Raw genomic sequence first — 14,095 nt, 5'->3', positions numbered from 1 at the left:
TCCAGGGGTTAGTGAAGAAGAAGGCCATATTCTTAGTACAGAGGAGATAGCAAAAAAGGGGCATGCAAAGAAAGAAAGGTGTGTTAGTGGGCAGAAACAAGCCACTATAGAGAGGAGAGTTAATAGCAAGCACAGTATAGAAACAGGAAATATTTGAAAGTGGCATGGAGAAGAAAGACCATGCGATATAGGCAATACATAAAGGCTGAGGAGAAAATGAAAGTATCAATCAGCTACTAAGGAACGGTGTCTACAGCAACGTGGACAGACATGCTGAAAAGTCTGGTTGTAACACAAAAAGACCTGGAAAAAACACAGCAGAGAGAGGAAAAGAATCTAGTGCGGAATGGAGGAAAAGGAAGAATAAAGAGACGGAAAGCACATGGATGTTTGGAGAGTGTAGTCTACTTGGTGCCCTACCTCTTTTGTGGTAAAGGGCCCCTCTCATTGTCTTTGAGTTATGTTTGGAGAGTGGACAAAAAAGGCACTTAATGGAAAGCTGGGACTACTGCAAGCACAGAAGCAACAAAGGCCAAAGAATAAGACTCTGATCTAGGGAATGAGATACAAGCATTTTATGAATGGAGAACATTAACAGAATGGAAAGTTTCGAAAGAATTATAAAGAGGGAGTGAGCCGAGGGAAAAGTGAGAATAGACAGGATATGAAGACATGGAGAGGTCAAGCTGTATATAGAAGGAGAGAGCCTGGGAAATAGGGAGAGCAGAGATCCTGTGTGAGGGGGTACATGAGGGGTCTTGACAGAGTAATGCCATGAGAGTGGAGAGCCAGCTGATCTAAAAGGGAGAAAGTCCGGGGCATGGAGATTGCCTGTACACAGAAAGGAGAGCCTGGGAAATCAAGGGAGAAAGAGTCTAACAGAGAAAACTCACCTCCAGGATGGCCCACATACTGCAGGTTACACAAACTGGCAGAATGTAGAACGGGTCAGCAGCCGTCAGGTCAAGGAACCACCAGAGGCCGCCAGTTTGCAGGCTCGGCACTGGCAAGTATGCCATTTTCCGCAGAGCCACAAAGAAAGAAATGAAGACAGGTGCCTGAGGAAAACAAATTCAAATGAGAACCATTTTTTCCGGAACCGAAGAGAGTCTTGGCAGGGACAGTAACACTGATGTTAAAGCTGGAGGGAATGCAGAGATGGGCAAGGACGCGGTAGATCAATCTAGGGCCTGTCGAGAACATGTGCTGCAAGTGACCTATAATGAATGATGTACGCGCTAAAAGTGGATCTATGGGGAGTGGTGTATGTAAGGTGGCAGTAGGGAGGGGAGTTGTGATGACTTGTAGTAACACTGGTTAAGGGGTCCTATAGAATGCAGTAAAAGCACTGGCTATGAGAGAAAAGGGACCAGGGAACGGGTTTAGGAGATGGGCTGTTGAGGGAGCAGTAAGGATTAAAAGACCTAAAGTTCTAAGCTGCATTTAACTTCTACCTGTCCAGCATTTTTCTTGATTTACCTTTTTTTCAACCTAACCTGGTTGACTCTGACCCGCAAGACTGGCAATTCAGTGATTAGCCCAAGCAGAAGCCTTGGGATTCTGCTGACGTGGGGAGGCAGCAAGTCAGGTAAATTAATCTAACTTGATGTGAGGAGACTGGTTGGTGGCAGTCTACTAGTTAATCTTTAGAGTACAGAGAGATAGCTGCACCTGGATTTGATAAAATAGCTATACACATTTTAATAATTCCAGGAGCCCTTCACATATGACTCAAATACCCACAGTGAGTGATCTGCTATGATAATTGGTAACTATAACATTAAGAAGGAATCATTGCTGTAATGGTGCAGCTCACTTTTAGCACGATTAAATAAGCCATAGCCCCATAATCAAAGTAGTTGAAAATTGAGCTTCTGTTTCTTCGTCTGGAATTTCCTGGTGTGGCTGATCAAACACAAAAAAATGGCCATCAAGTCAGCATTGTTAAGATTACTTGCAACACAAAGGAAAGAATGCAATATTTCCCCAGTGTGTCCGCTGTCTTTATTTTGCTCAGAACACACAAGGAGGGATGCAATCCTATCAAAAATCAAATAGTTCAACTATAAACAATGCCTATCTCAGATTCAATGATATGACTCCATCAAAAGTTTGGCATCTATAGTAGTACTGGCCTTTTCTAACTAGTACTTTACATCATCCTGGGGTGTTGAAAGGACCTACATTGTGGCCACAGGAAGTTCCAACTTCTTTCCATGTGGGGTTTAAGTACATCAAACTTTAATACAAACACTGAAACTTGATTGTGCCGACCTGGCAATAAAAATTCTGGATAATCTGGTAAAGAGAATTACTGACGAGACAAGGACAGTCTACTAAAGTTCTGAACAGCTGACTACGTTCATGGAGATGCCTTCCAGAAGGAAGATCCAGAAAAGGCGCGGAGACAGAATCAGGATTTACATGGACAACCCTTTCAGCTAAGGAGTTTCACAGCTTGAGACCCTGTCTGGTCGGCTCCCTATACTCAGACTAAAAGCTAAGTTGCCACCAGTGATGGCAACCCTAATTTGCAGAAACATCACTGGTTGTGTTATAGGTCCAGATGCTTGTCCTTAGGGGGTCAAAAAGGCAAGCAGCCTCAAAAGTCTATCGAAACCAGTAAATGGCCAGCACCAGTGCTCCAATCTCGGAGTTAAGGGGGTTACCCTGCAGGGTTCTCATTCCCTGACACTAGGCACAACGTCTCCAATCAGATGGGGACTCCTGCTTGGCAAACTACAGAAAAAGAACATTTCTAATATCACCCACCCTTCACCTCTGATTCCTACAGCAAATTGGGAGCGGTCTACTGAGAACTGGATTGTGAATATCTTGAGAAAAATAAAGACTGGTTAAGGATTTTTTGGCATTTCTCTCATCAAAGTCAATACCACTAAAGTTAAGGGTTACAAGAAAATACAAGAAAAATTTAACTATAGAGGCCTGAATCCTCTAGAAACCATATGGGATTTCAGGATCAATGATGGCTTTTAACTTAACAGTGGTGTTAATGCAATGACAATACATCACTGCATTGGCTTACATAGACTGCCATAGAATAATACTGGTCTGATTATTTGTATGTTTCTTCTCAGTGGCTATTCGAAACTGAATCACAGTTTTTGTATCAAAATGTGTTCCTTTGTAAAAGGAAATACCTCTGGATGGATATTCACAATTACTGGTAACACTTGTGTTGTGGTGTATTTGGTTGTGGCCATTGTAACTACTCATACAGAGCGGGTGAGTCCAGGAAGCTACGGGACATTGACTCAGCATTGCATGCAGAGTACCAAGTATCTAGGGCAATAGGGCAGACGTAGTACCAGATGCCAGAAACTGGGGAAACCCCGGCAGAGGAGCTGTTAACATTTCTGTAAGAGTAACTGCATGGTGAGTGATAAAGTAATACTCGTGGTTGAGGGAAGGATCTTTAGCAATCGCTGTAAGCAACAACTTAAGAGCGAAGGCCAACAGAGCTGTAGGGATAATGTTTTAGGCGCGCTGCCTGTGCCTTTTAGGAAATGATGGAATATTGCTTTTTGTGGGGAGTTGCATCGAACTACTTATGGAAGTCCTGGCTGCAGGGGTGCCAAGGGACATCTTACCTGCACGAGGGGAACTAGGAAGCCTCGCAGTGGGTTGACGTCATGCTTCTTCTGGTAAAGTGAGAGTTCGGAGTACGCCTTTGAAACTGATGACAGAACAATAAAATAGGAAGTAAATTAAATAGCAGTCTGACCTTGCCAATTGTTAATGTACGAGCAGCACCCAACATTCTCTCACAGACCCACGCTACCATAGTCATACTTTCAAAACGTTAGTAGTTGTCGCTGTGAAATCAGCAGGTGATTCCATTTGTCCCTTTCCAAGAAGCCTTGACTTTGAACAGCAGGTATTATTGTAAAGTTGATACTCTGTTTTCGTTACCCAAAACCTTATTCACTTTAGAAAGTCTCCCAGCTCCCTAAATGTATATATAACTGAAAAAAGTAATTGGTCTCCCAACTGCCTCTTGTATGCATTACTGTAATGAGGTATTACTCAATAATAGACTTGCAGTCTCACTCACAATCAAACTTGTTTCCGCTTTGCTTGGCCTCATTCATGCGTGTGGTTAGGCGACTGATCTCAGGCATGTGATTATTCAGTTTTGCTGCCTCCCTCTGGCCCTTCACGATGACTGGGAAAATCAGGATGCGCGCGATGAGTGTTCCTGGACAGAAAAGAGAACAGAGAGAAGCAATGGTACAAAGCTGTGATGCAACCCGATGATCTAAATCGGGGCTGGACATTCCATCCTTTACGGCAGAACACACAGTTCCTGGCTAATCCAGTGCTCTAGAAATTGGCATATCATCACTCAATGATTTCAATTTCTAGAGCACACAACTAATTATGATGCTTTGCAGTCCCCACAGTTCAGCCGGGTCATACAAAATATTCCAATGAGAGAGACAACCCAAAATCCACTATGGGTACATTACAAAATTATCATACATTTTAATGATTTTTACCGGTAGCCCAAGGCGAATTTTAAGACCGAAAAGTGGGAGAATGTACAGCAATATTAAGTTTTCGGTGCGCCTGGGGGATAGGTGGAGGGACATTAGCCAGAACAACTTTGTTCTTAATGTCAGCGAAAAAACATTCCATATAGAACACTAAACATACAGACATTACAGACACTAGACATACAGCTACACTGTGGTGCAAAAAACCTTTAGCGCATGGGTGGTAACATAAAAGGACAAAGGAGCGTGGAAAAGACCGTCAGTAAAATGTTGTTTGCAGATTCTCTTTTCGTGCCTTAGGACTCTGGGCACTTTACCACTGTAATGCAGTGTGAAAGCATGCGCGCCCTTTCTACACATGCTAGGAAGTAGTTCTTACCAGATTGGTTTAGGTGCTGTACTTGTGAGTACCTTGTAAAGAGGTATACCACATACCAAGGGCAGGTAGTGCACTTGCTATTAGTGGGCCGCAGCACTGTCTGGCCCACCCACAAGAATAGCCTTCCAAACATGTGTCCAACCTGCCACTGCAGGCCTGTGTGTGTGCATTTGCACTCATGCTCAGGTTGGCATTTCTAAACCATTAGCCAATGCTGAGTGGACCGTTCACTACCACTACCACAGGGTAAGCCCTGAGGGGTGAGGCAAGTGATAGGGGAAAGGCAGGGCAGGTATACGTGCGTCCCCTGCCCAGGTAGTCAATAATCCCCATATGGGTTTTTTCTACCAAGGAGGTCTGCTCTTCCCATGCGTCAACATAGGGATATTGCTGTAATGACTCAAACTACAGTATTTAGCTTACAGCAGGGAGTTGCCTCATGGCATTTTCAAACATCTCAAGCCTGCCATTGCGGGCCTGTGTGCATGCTTTGCACTTATGCTCAGGTTGGCCTTTCTAAACCATGGGCCAATGTTGAAGGTGCCTTTCACTAACACTAGAGCACCCCTAACGTAAGCCTTGGGGGATGGAGCAAGTGAAAGTTGAAAGGAAAGCATCGTGTGTTCCCTGCCCAGGTAGTGAAGAACCTCCATGTGTGTTTTCACTACTTATGAGGTTTGTGCTCCCCAAAGGTAAACATAGGGAAATGGCTTAGATAATTTAAAGCTGCATTGATGGCTACCAGTGGAGGAGCCTCATGTTGTTTGCCATTATTGGATTCACAATGACAAATCCTCCCTTGTGGTAATGGTGGATTCATCATAAACAGCTTAAACAGGCAACTTCTTGCAATTCGGCATCTCTCTGCGCTAAATTCTTTTGTGCGCCTTTTAGTTTAACTCCAGTCCACACTGGGGGAGCACATCTGTGCATTCTCCAGAGACAGGCATAAATATTGGCAAATCAACTGGACTGACAGACCACTGCCATTTGAGGACATATCTTGCTAGACTGGCGGGGGGGGGGGGGGGGGGGGGGGGAGGAAGAGTAATTTTGACACTTGGCCTCTGGGAAGCCAGATCACGGCCCAACTAAAGATTAATCCGCATTCCAAGGCCTCATGGCAAAAAGGACTGAAATTTAGGGGAGACGTGTGGTTCAAAGGGAGTCCTCTGAACCACCCCTACTTCAAAGGCACACTGTAGGGCAGAGATAAACTTGTGGGGATGTCGGACCAGACATCCTGGACTGCGTGGTGCACACTGCCGTGGGAATCTGCTGTGCACAAGGAGTAGTCTGCCATTGGAAGGGACCGGGCACCATGAATGAATAGTGGTTGGCCAGCGCTGATTACCTGGTGCTGTGTGGCACCCTGAAGTGTGCTCTCGAAGGGCTTGTTGGCTTAACCCCCTGTTTTTTGTGGAGGTCTCAGGGACATCAAAGACCTTTTGTGAGGGACCTATATCATCTACGTGTTTCACCTGGAGAGTGGTGCCCTCTGAAGCGCCTACTTCGTCTGCTGGATCCTGACTGCAGTGCAGTGTGAGAGTGGAACCAAGTATTGTGACTGGAGACCGGATTGACTTGTGCGGGGCCCCCAAACGGTGCTCACATCTAAGGGGTCTGGTCCCTGTAAATGTGGGGCCTTAGCATGCACAAGTGTCTCGTTAGTGTGAGCAGATTCACTAGTTGCAGTATTCAGCGTGGCCCGCTTTGTCATATCTGCCCCATCTCTCTCATGCGACATGCCGACTGCATGCTCATTGCATGAGGTGTCCGATTCACAGGTTGCGACCCTCAGAGGGAAGGCACATCGATAGGAGTGAGATACTACTTGCAACTGTGTGTGGCACCAGATTGTCTGGTGCGACTCGTATCAGCGTGCACCAGATGGTGTGCCTCAATCCAGGGAGGTACGGCGAACCTGACTGTGGGTTGATTGTAACTGGATTGCCTATTGCAACTCGTATCATCGCACGCCAGATATTGTGCCTCATTCCAGGAGGTACGGCAAACCTGACCGTGGGTTAATTGGAACTGGGTTGTCTAGTGCGACTCGTATCATCGCACACCAGATGTTGTGCCTCATTCCAGGAAAGTACGGCAAACCCCGATCGTGGGTTGATTGAGAGTGGATTGTCTGGTGCGACTCAGATCATCGCGCATCAGAAGTTGTGCCTCATTTCCAGGGAGGTAGGGTGGACCCAACTTTTGGTTCAATATGACCGGATTCTCAGGTGCAACTCTGATCAACACGCACCAAACGTTGTATATCACTTCCTGTGGGGTGTGGGGACAGCTGCAGCTGCAACCCCCATTTACTGAGTGTTCCATCGTGACCTCAGTGCGGCGACTCAACTGTCCCATCCTCACCTGGCCAGACAACTTTGTGTTGCCAAGTAGTATCGCCCGGATCGGACCTGCATGGTGAGAGCAAGTGACTGGACTGAGAAATAATGCTGAGAATGATCGGAAGCGGGCCAAGAAACTGCTTGACCCCCTTGCGCTTCCCAGACATGGGCTGGTGCCGAAAGGCACATTGAGACACAACTTCATTGAACTGGGACAGCCTCTAGACCCGTGGTACTCCTAGTACGGCCCATGAGCTGCCAGCGGCCCGGAAGGCCTTCCTTGGCGGCCAGCGGACCTTTCAGGTAATGTACCCATGGGGAGGCAGGGAGGGAGAGAGAGGGGGAGAGAGAGAGGGAGAGAGAGAGGGAGAGAAAGAGGGAGAGAGAGAGGGGGAGAGAGAGGGGGAGAGAGAGGGGGAGAGAGAGGGGGAGAGAGAGGGGGAGAGAGAGGGGGAGAGAGAGGGGGAGAGAGAGGGGGAGAGAGAGGGGGAGAGAGAGGGGGAGAGAGAGGGGGACAGAGAGAGAGACTGGCTGGCAGAGAGACTGACTGGCAGAGAGAGACTGACTGGCAGAGAGAGACTGACTGGCAGAGAGAGACTGACTGGCAGAGAGAGAGAGAGAGAGAGAGACTGACAGAGAGAGAGAGAGAGAGAGAGAGAGAGAGACTGACTGGCAGAGAGGCTGACTGGCAGAGAGACACTGGCAGAGAGAAAGAGAGAGACTGACACAGAGAGAGAGAGACTGACTGACAGAGAGAGACTGACAGAGAGAGACTGACTGACAGAGAGAGAGACTGACTGACAGAGAGAGAGACTGACTGACAGAGAGAGAGAGACTGACTGACAGAGAGAGAGAGACTGAGAAACTGACTGGCAGAGAGAGACTGACTGACAGAGAGAGACTGACTGACAGAGAGTGACTGACTGACAGAGAGTGACTGACTGACAGAGAGTGACTGACTGACAGAGAGTGACTGACTGACAGAGAGTGACTGACTGACAGAGAGTGACTGACTGACAGAGAGTGACTGACTGACAGAGAGTGACTGACTGACAGAGAGTGACTGACTGACAGAGAGAGACTGACTGACAGAGAGAGACTGATTGAGAGAGAGACTGACTGGATACGTTAAGAGCCAGGTTTTACTTATTTGTTACGAATAGTGACCTTTGCAAGTTGCGATTCAAAGCTTTAAATAATAAAAAATATCACCGAGGGGATCACGAGTGTTCACTCTATTATGCATAGATTTTAGTACATTGTCAGCCTGATGCACTGTGACGTTAACTCTAAATAGGTTTCTTGTGTTTTTGTCGTTTCTAGGTCGAGCTAGAACAGCGCATGCGCTGTTGCTTGACTTATAGTAAAGGGGCTTTTCAAAGTGCGACCCACTGGCCTACAGCTTGCGTTCATGTGGCCTAAAGCTTACGTTCATGTGGCCTAAAGCTTACGTTCATGTGGCCTAAAGCTTACGTTCATGTGGCCTAAAGCTTGCGTTCATGTGTGCGTGAACGCGCGCAGGAGCCATCTGCCTTAAACATCTTGCCCATTTAATGCTCCTCCCCCACCACGCAGCGCGTCAAACAGCTTGTTTTTTTTTTTTTTAAACTTTGACTGTGAAAGGTGCAAGAACACCTTTTGTGGGCCTTGGACTTTCTTTGATCACACTCGGTCGACAGGCAATGAAGGAGGAATTCTTGCTACCAGCCTGCATTTGTCAGAACACAACACTAGAATGCATGAACGTGGGGGCTCTACAGCTCAAGATGTGGTCTCAGTGTTACTCTGATATAACATAATGGCAAATACTGCTGTACCCGCAACAAGTCAGGGGGAGGATCCCATGTAGTTGTTTAATTTCCCCAAAATACAATCTACCTGTCTGGTTTTGTAAGAAAATCGTTCCCTGGACGAATTCCAGTTAACTGCTGGAGAAAGTGGTTGTGCGCCTCGCTTGTATGCCCCTCCCCCACACACATTACCAGCAGCAATTTACTCACTCACCCATTACCACACCCAAGTATGCAAACACACCCACTGGTTAATTAACACACAAAGCGGAATACTAGCAGAAGACTACTTCACCTTAGACACAAACTCCACTACACACGCATCTTACACCCGCACATACAGCAAGTACACACCACTTACACCATAAGCACCCGCACATACAGCAAGTACACACCACTTACACCATAAGCACCAACACGCTTGGGATAAAACACAATAGCACTACACTTACCAGCACAATGTACACAACGAGAGAAAACACACACTAGTCACCCCACCAGGACAGTGTATCAACATCAGCAGCCCCATACTCTCAAGCATACACCATTACTACGCGGGCTGCAAACACAGCTTGCACACACAGGACACACATTCTGTCATAACGCACACATCATGCGTACATAAAAGAAAACATGCCCACAGCATACACTGCGGGCACAAACCAAAGACCCGGCACACAAAAAACGACACCACCCCACGCACATATATAACCAATTAAATGCATATAAAAGAAAACATGCCCACAGCATACACTGCGGGCACAAACCAAAGACCCGGCACACAAAAAACAGCACCACCCCACGCACATATATGACCAATTAAATGCACACAGCAGTCGCCTGTATCACCCATGCGCACGCATGCACAGCAGAGACAACGCATCAACAAAGCGCACATATTATATACGCATGCAGCACTCAAGCTACAACGCACACCATACATAAGGAAACGCACACAAAGCACATCGCCATCACACAGGCGAACCCCGACGCATATCCTAACAGCACCTCATGCACAGAGTCACACATCACCGGCACCACACACACTGTTTATTATCCAAGCCTGACATGACATTTATTGGGACAGCTGCAGAACTGGTATTTTTTCATTTATGTTGTTTTTATTGGAGAGACAGGGAACACAAACACATCTCCTGCTTCAATCCCAGACAAAGGGGGAGGACAGAGTATTCCAGATGTGCCCTTCTGCATATTCCCAGCCGCAACCACGATTTTGTACCACGCGTTATTTTCATCAATTGTGCTTTTAAGGGATTGCGATATTTCACAGTGGGGTCTAGCACTAAGTAACCATGGTTTCTGAAAAATGTGGCTCTGGGCTCATGACAATCTCGCTACACACAGGGTAACGTGCACAGACTCAACAACCCACTCAAGAATGTGGTTGTCCTTAAAGACGGTGGAGAGAGAACACCCCAACTCATTTGGTCTGCACATTAGTACTACTGTGTACTTCGGATTTCGGATGAGTGTGTGCATGATTTCGTATAAATGTGTGGAGGAGTGTGGCTCAATGGTTAGAGTGGCAGACCCTGATGCAGAGTTCTGGCCCGGGACCAGGGTACAATTCCCGCCTCGCGGTTCTTGGCTCAATTTCCTCGGACCTGACAATTCTCGCCTCGGTGCCTATTCTAATCATGGGCCCCACGCTGCAACTCTGGGCAATAGCTTGCTTAACCTCCACACCGGCCCCAACAGCGCTAGGATGCCTGGCTTCACCCTGGGGGTGCCAGGAGTGGACACTTCACAGGGAAAGCCAGGAAGGGTTCCACAGCGGTATGAGTAACAGCGCCAGGAAACCGTTGGGTGAAAGTGCGCTCTACAAATACCTTGACATTTAATGTGTACATCAGATTTCGCATGAATTGTGATTTCGTATGAATGTTTTCAGTAGGAACAATAAAGGCTGCACAAGAGGCACGTCCCGTGAACGGTGTGGTTCACCACCTTGTGGAGTGACCCCCAGCACGCTACGGTCCACACTAGTTGCTCCTGGACACATGTCCCTATTCTGTAGACTTGTTACAACAACAGATAAGGCTGTGGAATGGCTCCAGGGCGGACTCTGCTTAGTTTTACCACAGACCCCCTTCCCTCCCTCCTCCCTCCCCCCACCCACCCCCACTCGCCTTAGGCTATTTCTAGGCAGTCAGACGAGGTGTTTGTAACCAAGGTCTCGTCTCCTATGGTGCGTTTAAAATGCATATGTGTTGTTTGGGTTCATGTTGGATAGCGCTGCAGTCATTGACTCATCCCCAGCCCTAGCCTCCACTGGCTTTTATAGCACACCGTTTTATAATACGGTTATGGAGGTCTAAAATACAGGTCCCTTCACCAAAACTAAAAAACACGTTTCTTGTAATTCGTCTGTTTCAAAGTGCCAAAAAAATGTAACATTTTGTAAACCACATGGGATTTTAAAAATGTCCTTAAAAATTCTAAAGGTTCTCTGAGAAAATACTTGCCTTTAAAAACGCTTCCGTTGTTAATTATTGGCTTATTTTACTTTTTGCAAAAATATTCACCTTACTAAAGCAAACAAAAGTCCCAGCACTCCTGGCTGCGCCACTAGACCCATACAGGGACTTAATTTAAACTGGAGTTTACCGGAACGCTGTGCAGCAAAATGTATTTACACATGCAATATACCATGCGATAGGGCGGTTTACACAACCACAACCAACCACACACACACACAACTACACACCCATAAACACACACAACTACACAAAACAACACACACAACCACACACAAACACAAACATATACACAACCACACACAAACAACCACACACATAAACACACCCCTAAACACACACCACCACACAAACACAACCACACACCCATAAACACACACACACAACCACAAGCACACACAAACAACCCCAACCACACACACAACCACACCCAAACAACCACAAACACAACCCCAACCACACACACACAACCGCAACCCCAACCACACACACACAACCGCAACCCCAACCACACACACACACACACAACCCGAACCACACCCACACACAACCCCCCACACACACACACACACACACACACACACACAACCCCCCACACACAACCCCCCACACACAACCCCCCACACACAACCCCCCACACACAACCCCCCACACACAACCCCCCCACACACACACACAACCCCCACACACACACACAACCCCCACACACACACCCCCACACACACACACACAACCCCACACACAACCCCACACACAACCCCACACACAACCCCACACACAACCACACCGTCAGTGCACACTTTCACCAGGCAGACACCATCAGTCGTCAGTGCACGCTTCCACCAGGCACACACACCACCAGCCATCAGTGCACACATCAATTGTTAACGTATCCACAATTAACTATTGTAGCAATCGCAGTATGGCGCACTTTACTTTTAAACATATCCATCTAAAGGGCAGCATGCCACCATTGCTACAAAAATAAATACACTTTTTTTGACGTACAATTTACAGACTTTTGTTGCAATATTTATTTATTTAGAAGTTTTGTATAGCACTAGCTGGACCCGAGGGTATCGGAGCGCTTCACAGCAGGTACAATTATGAGCAATTTTTGGCAAAGACAAACATCTGCAATTTACCAACTTACGAGCATTAAAAAACAAAGTTACAATATAGATCTTCAGGCTGAAGGGGTAACAGGAAGAGGAGTTAGTTGCCCTTCCAAAAGTCACTTGAGGATTTCTCGTTACGATCGAGAGCGCTCAAGAAAGAGGGCTTCGAGTAGGATCTTGAATTTCGGGAAGGAGGTGGTTATTCTGATGTGGGGGGGGGGGTGGAGTTCCAGATTTATTTGCGGTTTTGTGTTTCCATGATTTCAGTGGGATGAGTAGAAGCGTGTTGGAGCTTCTGAGGTTCCTGGACTGGCCAGCCTTTTTGAGTTTGGCAGCCAGGTATTCTGGTTTGCCTGTGTGCGGGGCTTTGTGCGTGAGACAGGCTGTCCGGAAGCTGGCTCGTTGATCAATGGGGAGCCACTTCAGTTCCTTGAGTGTCAGAGCAATGTGTTCGAATTTCTTAGTTCCTGAGACCATTCTTGCTGCGGCATTGAGAGTAGTGGTCAGGGGACCTAGGTGGGATTTTGCTGTCCGGGTCAAGGCTGCGATTCCATAATCAATTCTGGAGAGCACCAGTGCCTGGGTAGCTTGTTTAGGATCTTTCGGGGGGAGGAAGGGTTTTATTTTGTATAGCATTTTCAGATTTAGGAATGCACTTTTGGCGGCCTTTGCGAGGTGTTTTTTCATGTCCAGTTTGGGGTCAAGGGTAATACCTAGAGATTTCACCGAGTCCGTTGGCGCGAGGGCACCATTGAGGGCGTCAATGGCTTTGAGCCAGTCTTCGATTTGGGGTTTTTCATCTCTGTTAGAAATTAGGAAAACTTCGGTTTGGTTGAGTTTGGTTGAGTTTAAGGTGGTTCGCTGAGAGCCAATGTTGGACCTCTTTGAGCGTGACATTTAGTCTGTGTATGTCTTTAATCGAGGTAGTTTCCAGATAAAGTTGTGTGTCGTCTGCATAGAGGTGGAAGGGGATGTTGGAGTTCCTAGATGTTAAAAAGTTGGGGAGAGAGTACTGACCCTTCCTCTAACTACGGACCTTTCACGCTTGGATTGATATTTCATACAGGACTTGGAATTTAAGGTATGGAATGTTAAGTAGACGCTTACTGACATAGTACCTGAGTTTATAAAAATAGAAGTATACTATCTTTTCCCTGAGTGTATATATACGCGGCCACTGCTTCCTATTAACATTATGAATGCAATAAATGGTCAACGAAATGATAGGAATACATATGGTGCAACAAGAGCGCTGTTAGGGAGAGCGACAAGTCTGAGGGGAGGAGGGGCTAATGGGGGGGACCAGGGAAGGGGGGCAATACGTTGGGGGGGTTTGTGTTCTTAGTTGTTTGGTAAGGCTAATTGATGAAGACAGTGTACACATAACCCTGGGGTAGAATGGATCGCCCCTCAGGACTACGACACAAATCGGATGGGATAGG

At 46.9% G+C, this 14,095-nt stretch overlaps 1 protein-coding gene across 1 annotated transcript in view; it reads right to left on the bottom strand.

Annotated features, from left to right (window-relative positions):
- The window catches only part of OXA1L (OXA1L mitochondrial inner membrane insertase), a 204,240-nt gene that overhangs the window by 40,371 nt on the left and 149,774 nt on the right, over window positions 1–14,095 (bottom strand). Inside the window, exons 4-6 of the mRNA XM_078644872.1 lie at window positions 4,076–4,219; window positions 3,612–3,697; window positions 894–1,058 (exon numbers count right to left, since the gene is read on the bottom strand). Of these exons, the coding sequence (XP_078500998.1) occupies window positions 894–1,058; window positions 3,612–3,697; window positions 4,076–4,219 (395 nt within the window). The remainder of the gene's footprint in view (window positions 1–893; window positions 1,059–3,611; window positions 3,698–4,075; window positions 4,220–14,095) is intronic.

This window comes from Lissotriton helveticus, chromosome 5_1 (genome assembly GCF_964261635.1).
Source record: "Lissotriton helveticus chromosome 5_1, aLisHel1.1, whole genome shotgun sequence".
NCBI classification, from domain to species: domain Eukaryota; kingdom Metazoa; phylum Chordata; class Amphibia; order Caudata; family Salamandridae; genus Lissotriton; species Lissotriton helveticus.
This window is presented reverse-complemented; position numbering and strand designations above follow the sequence as displayed.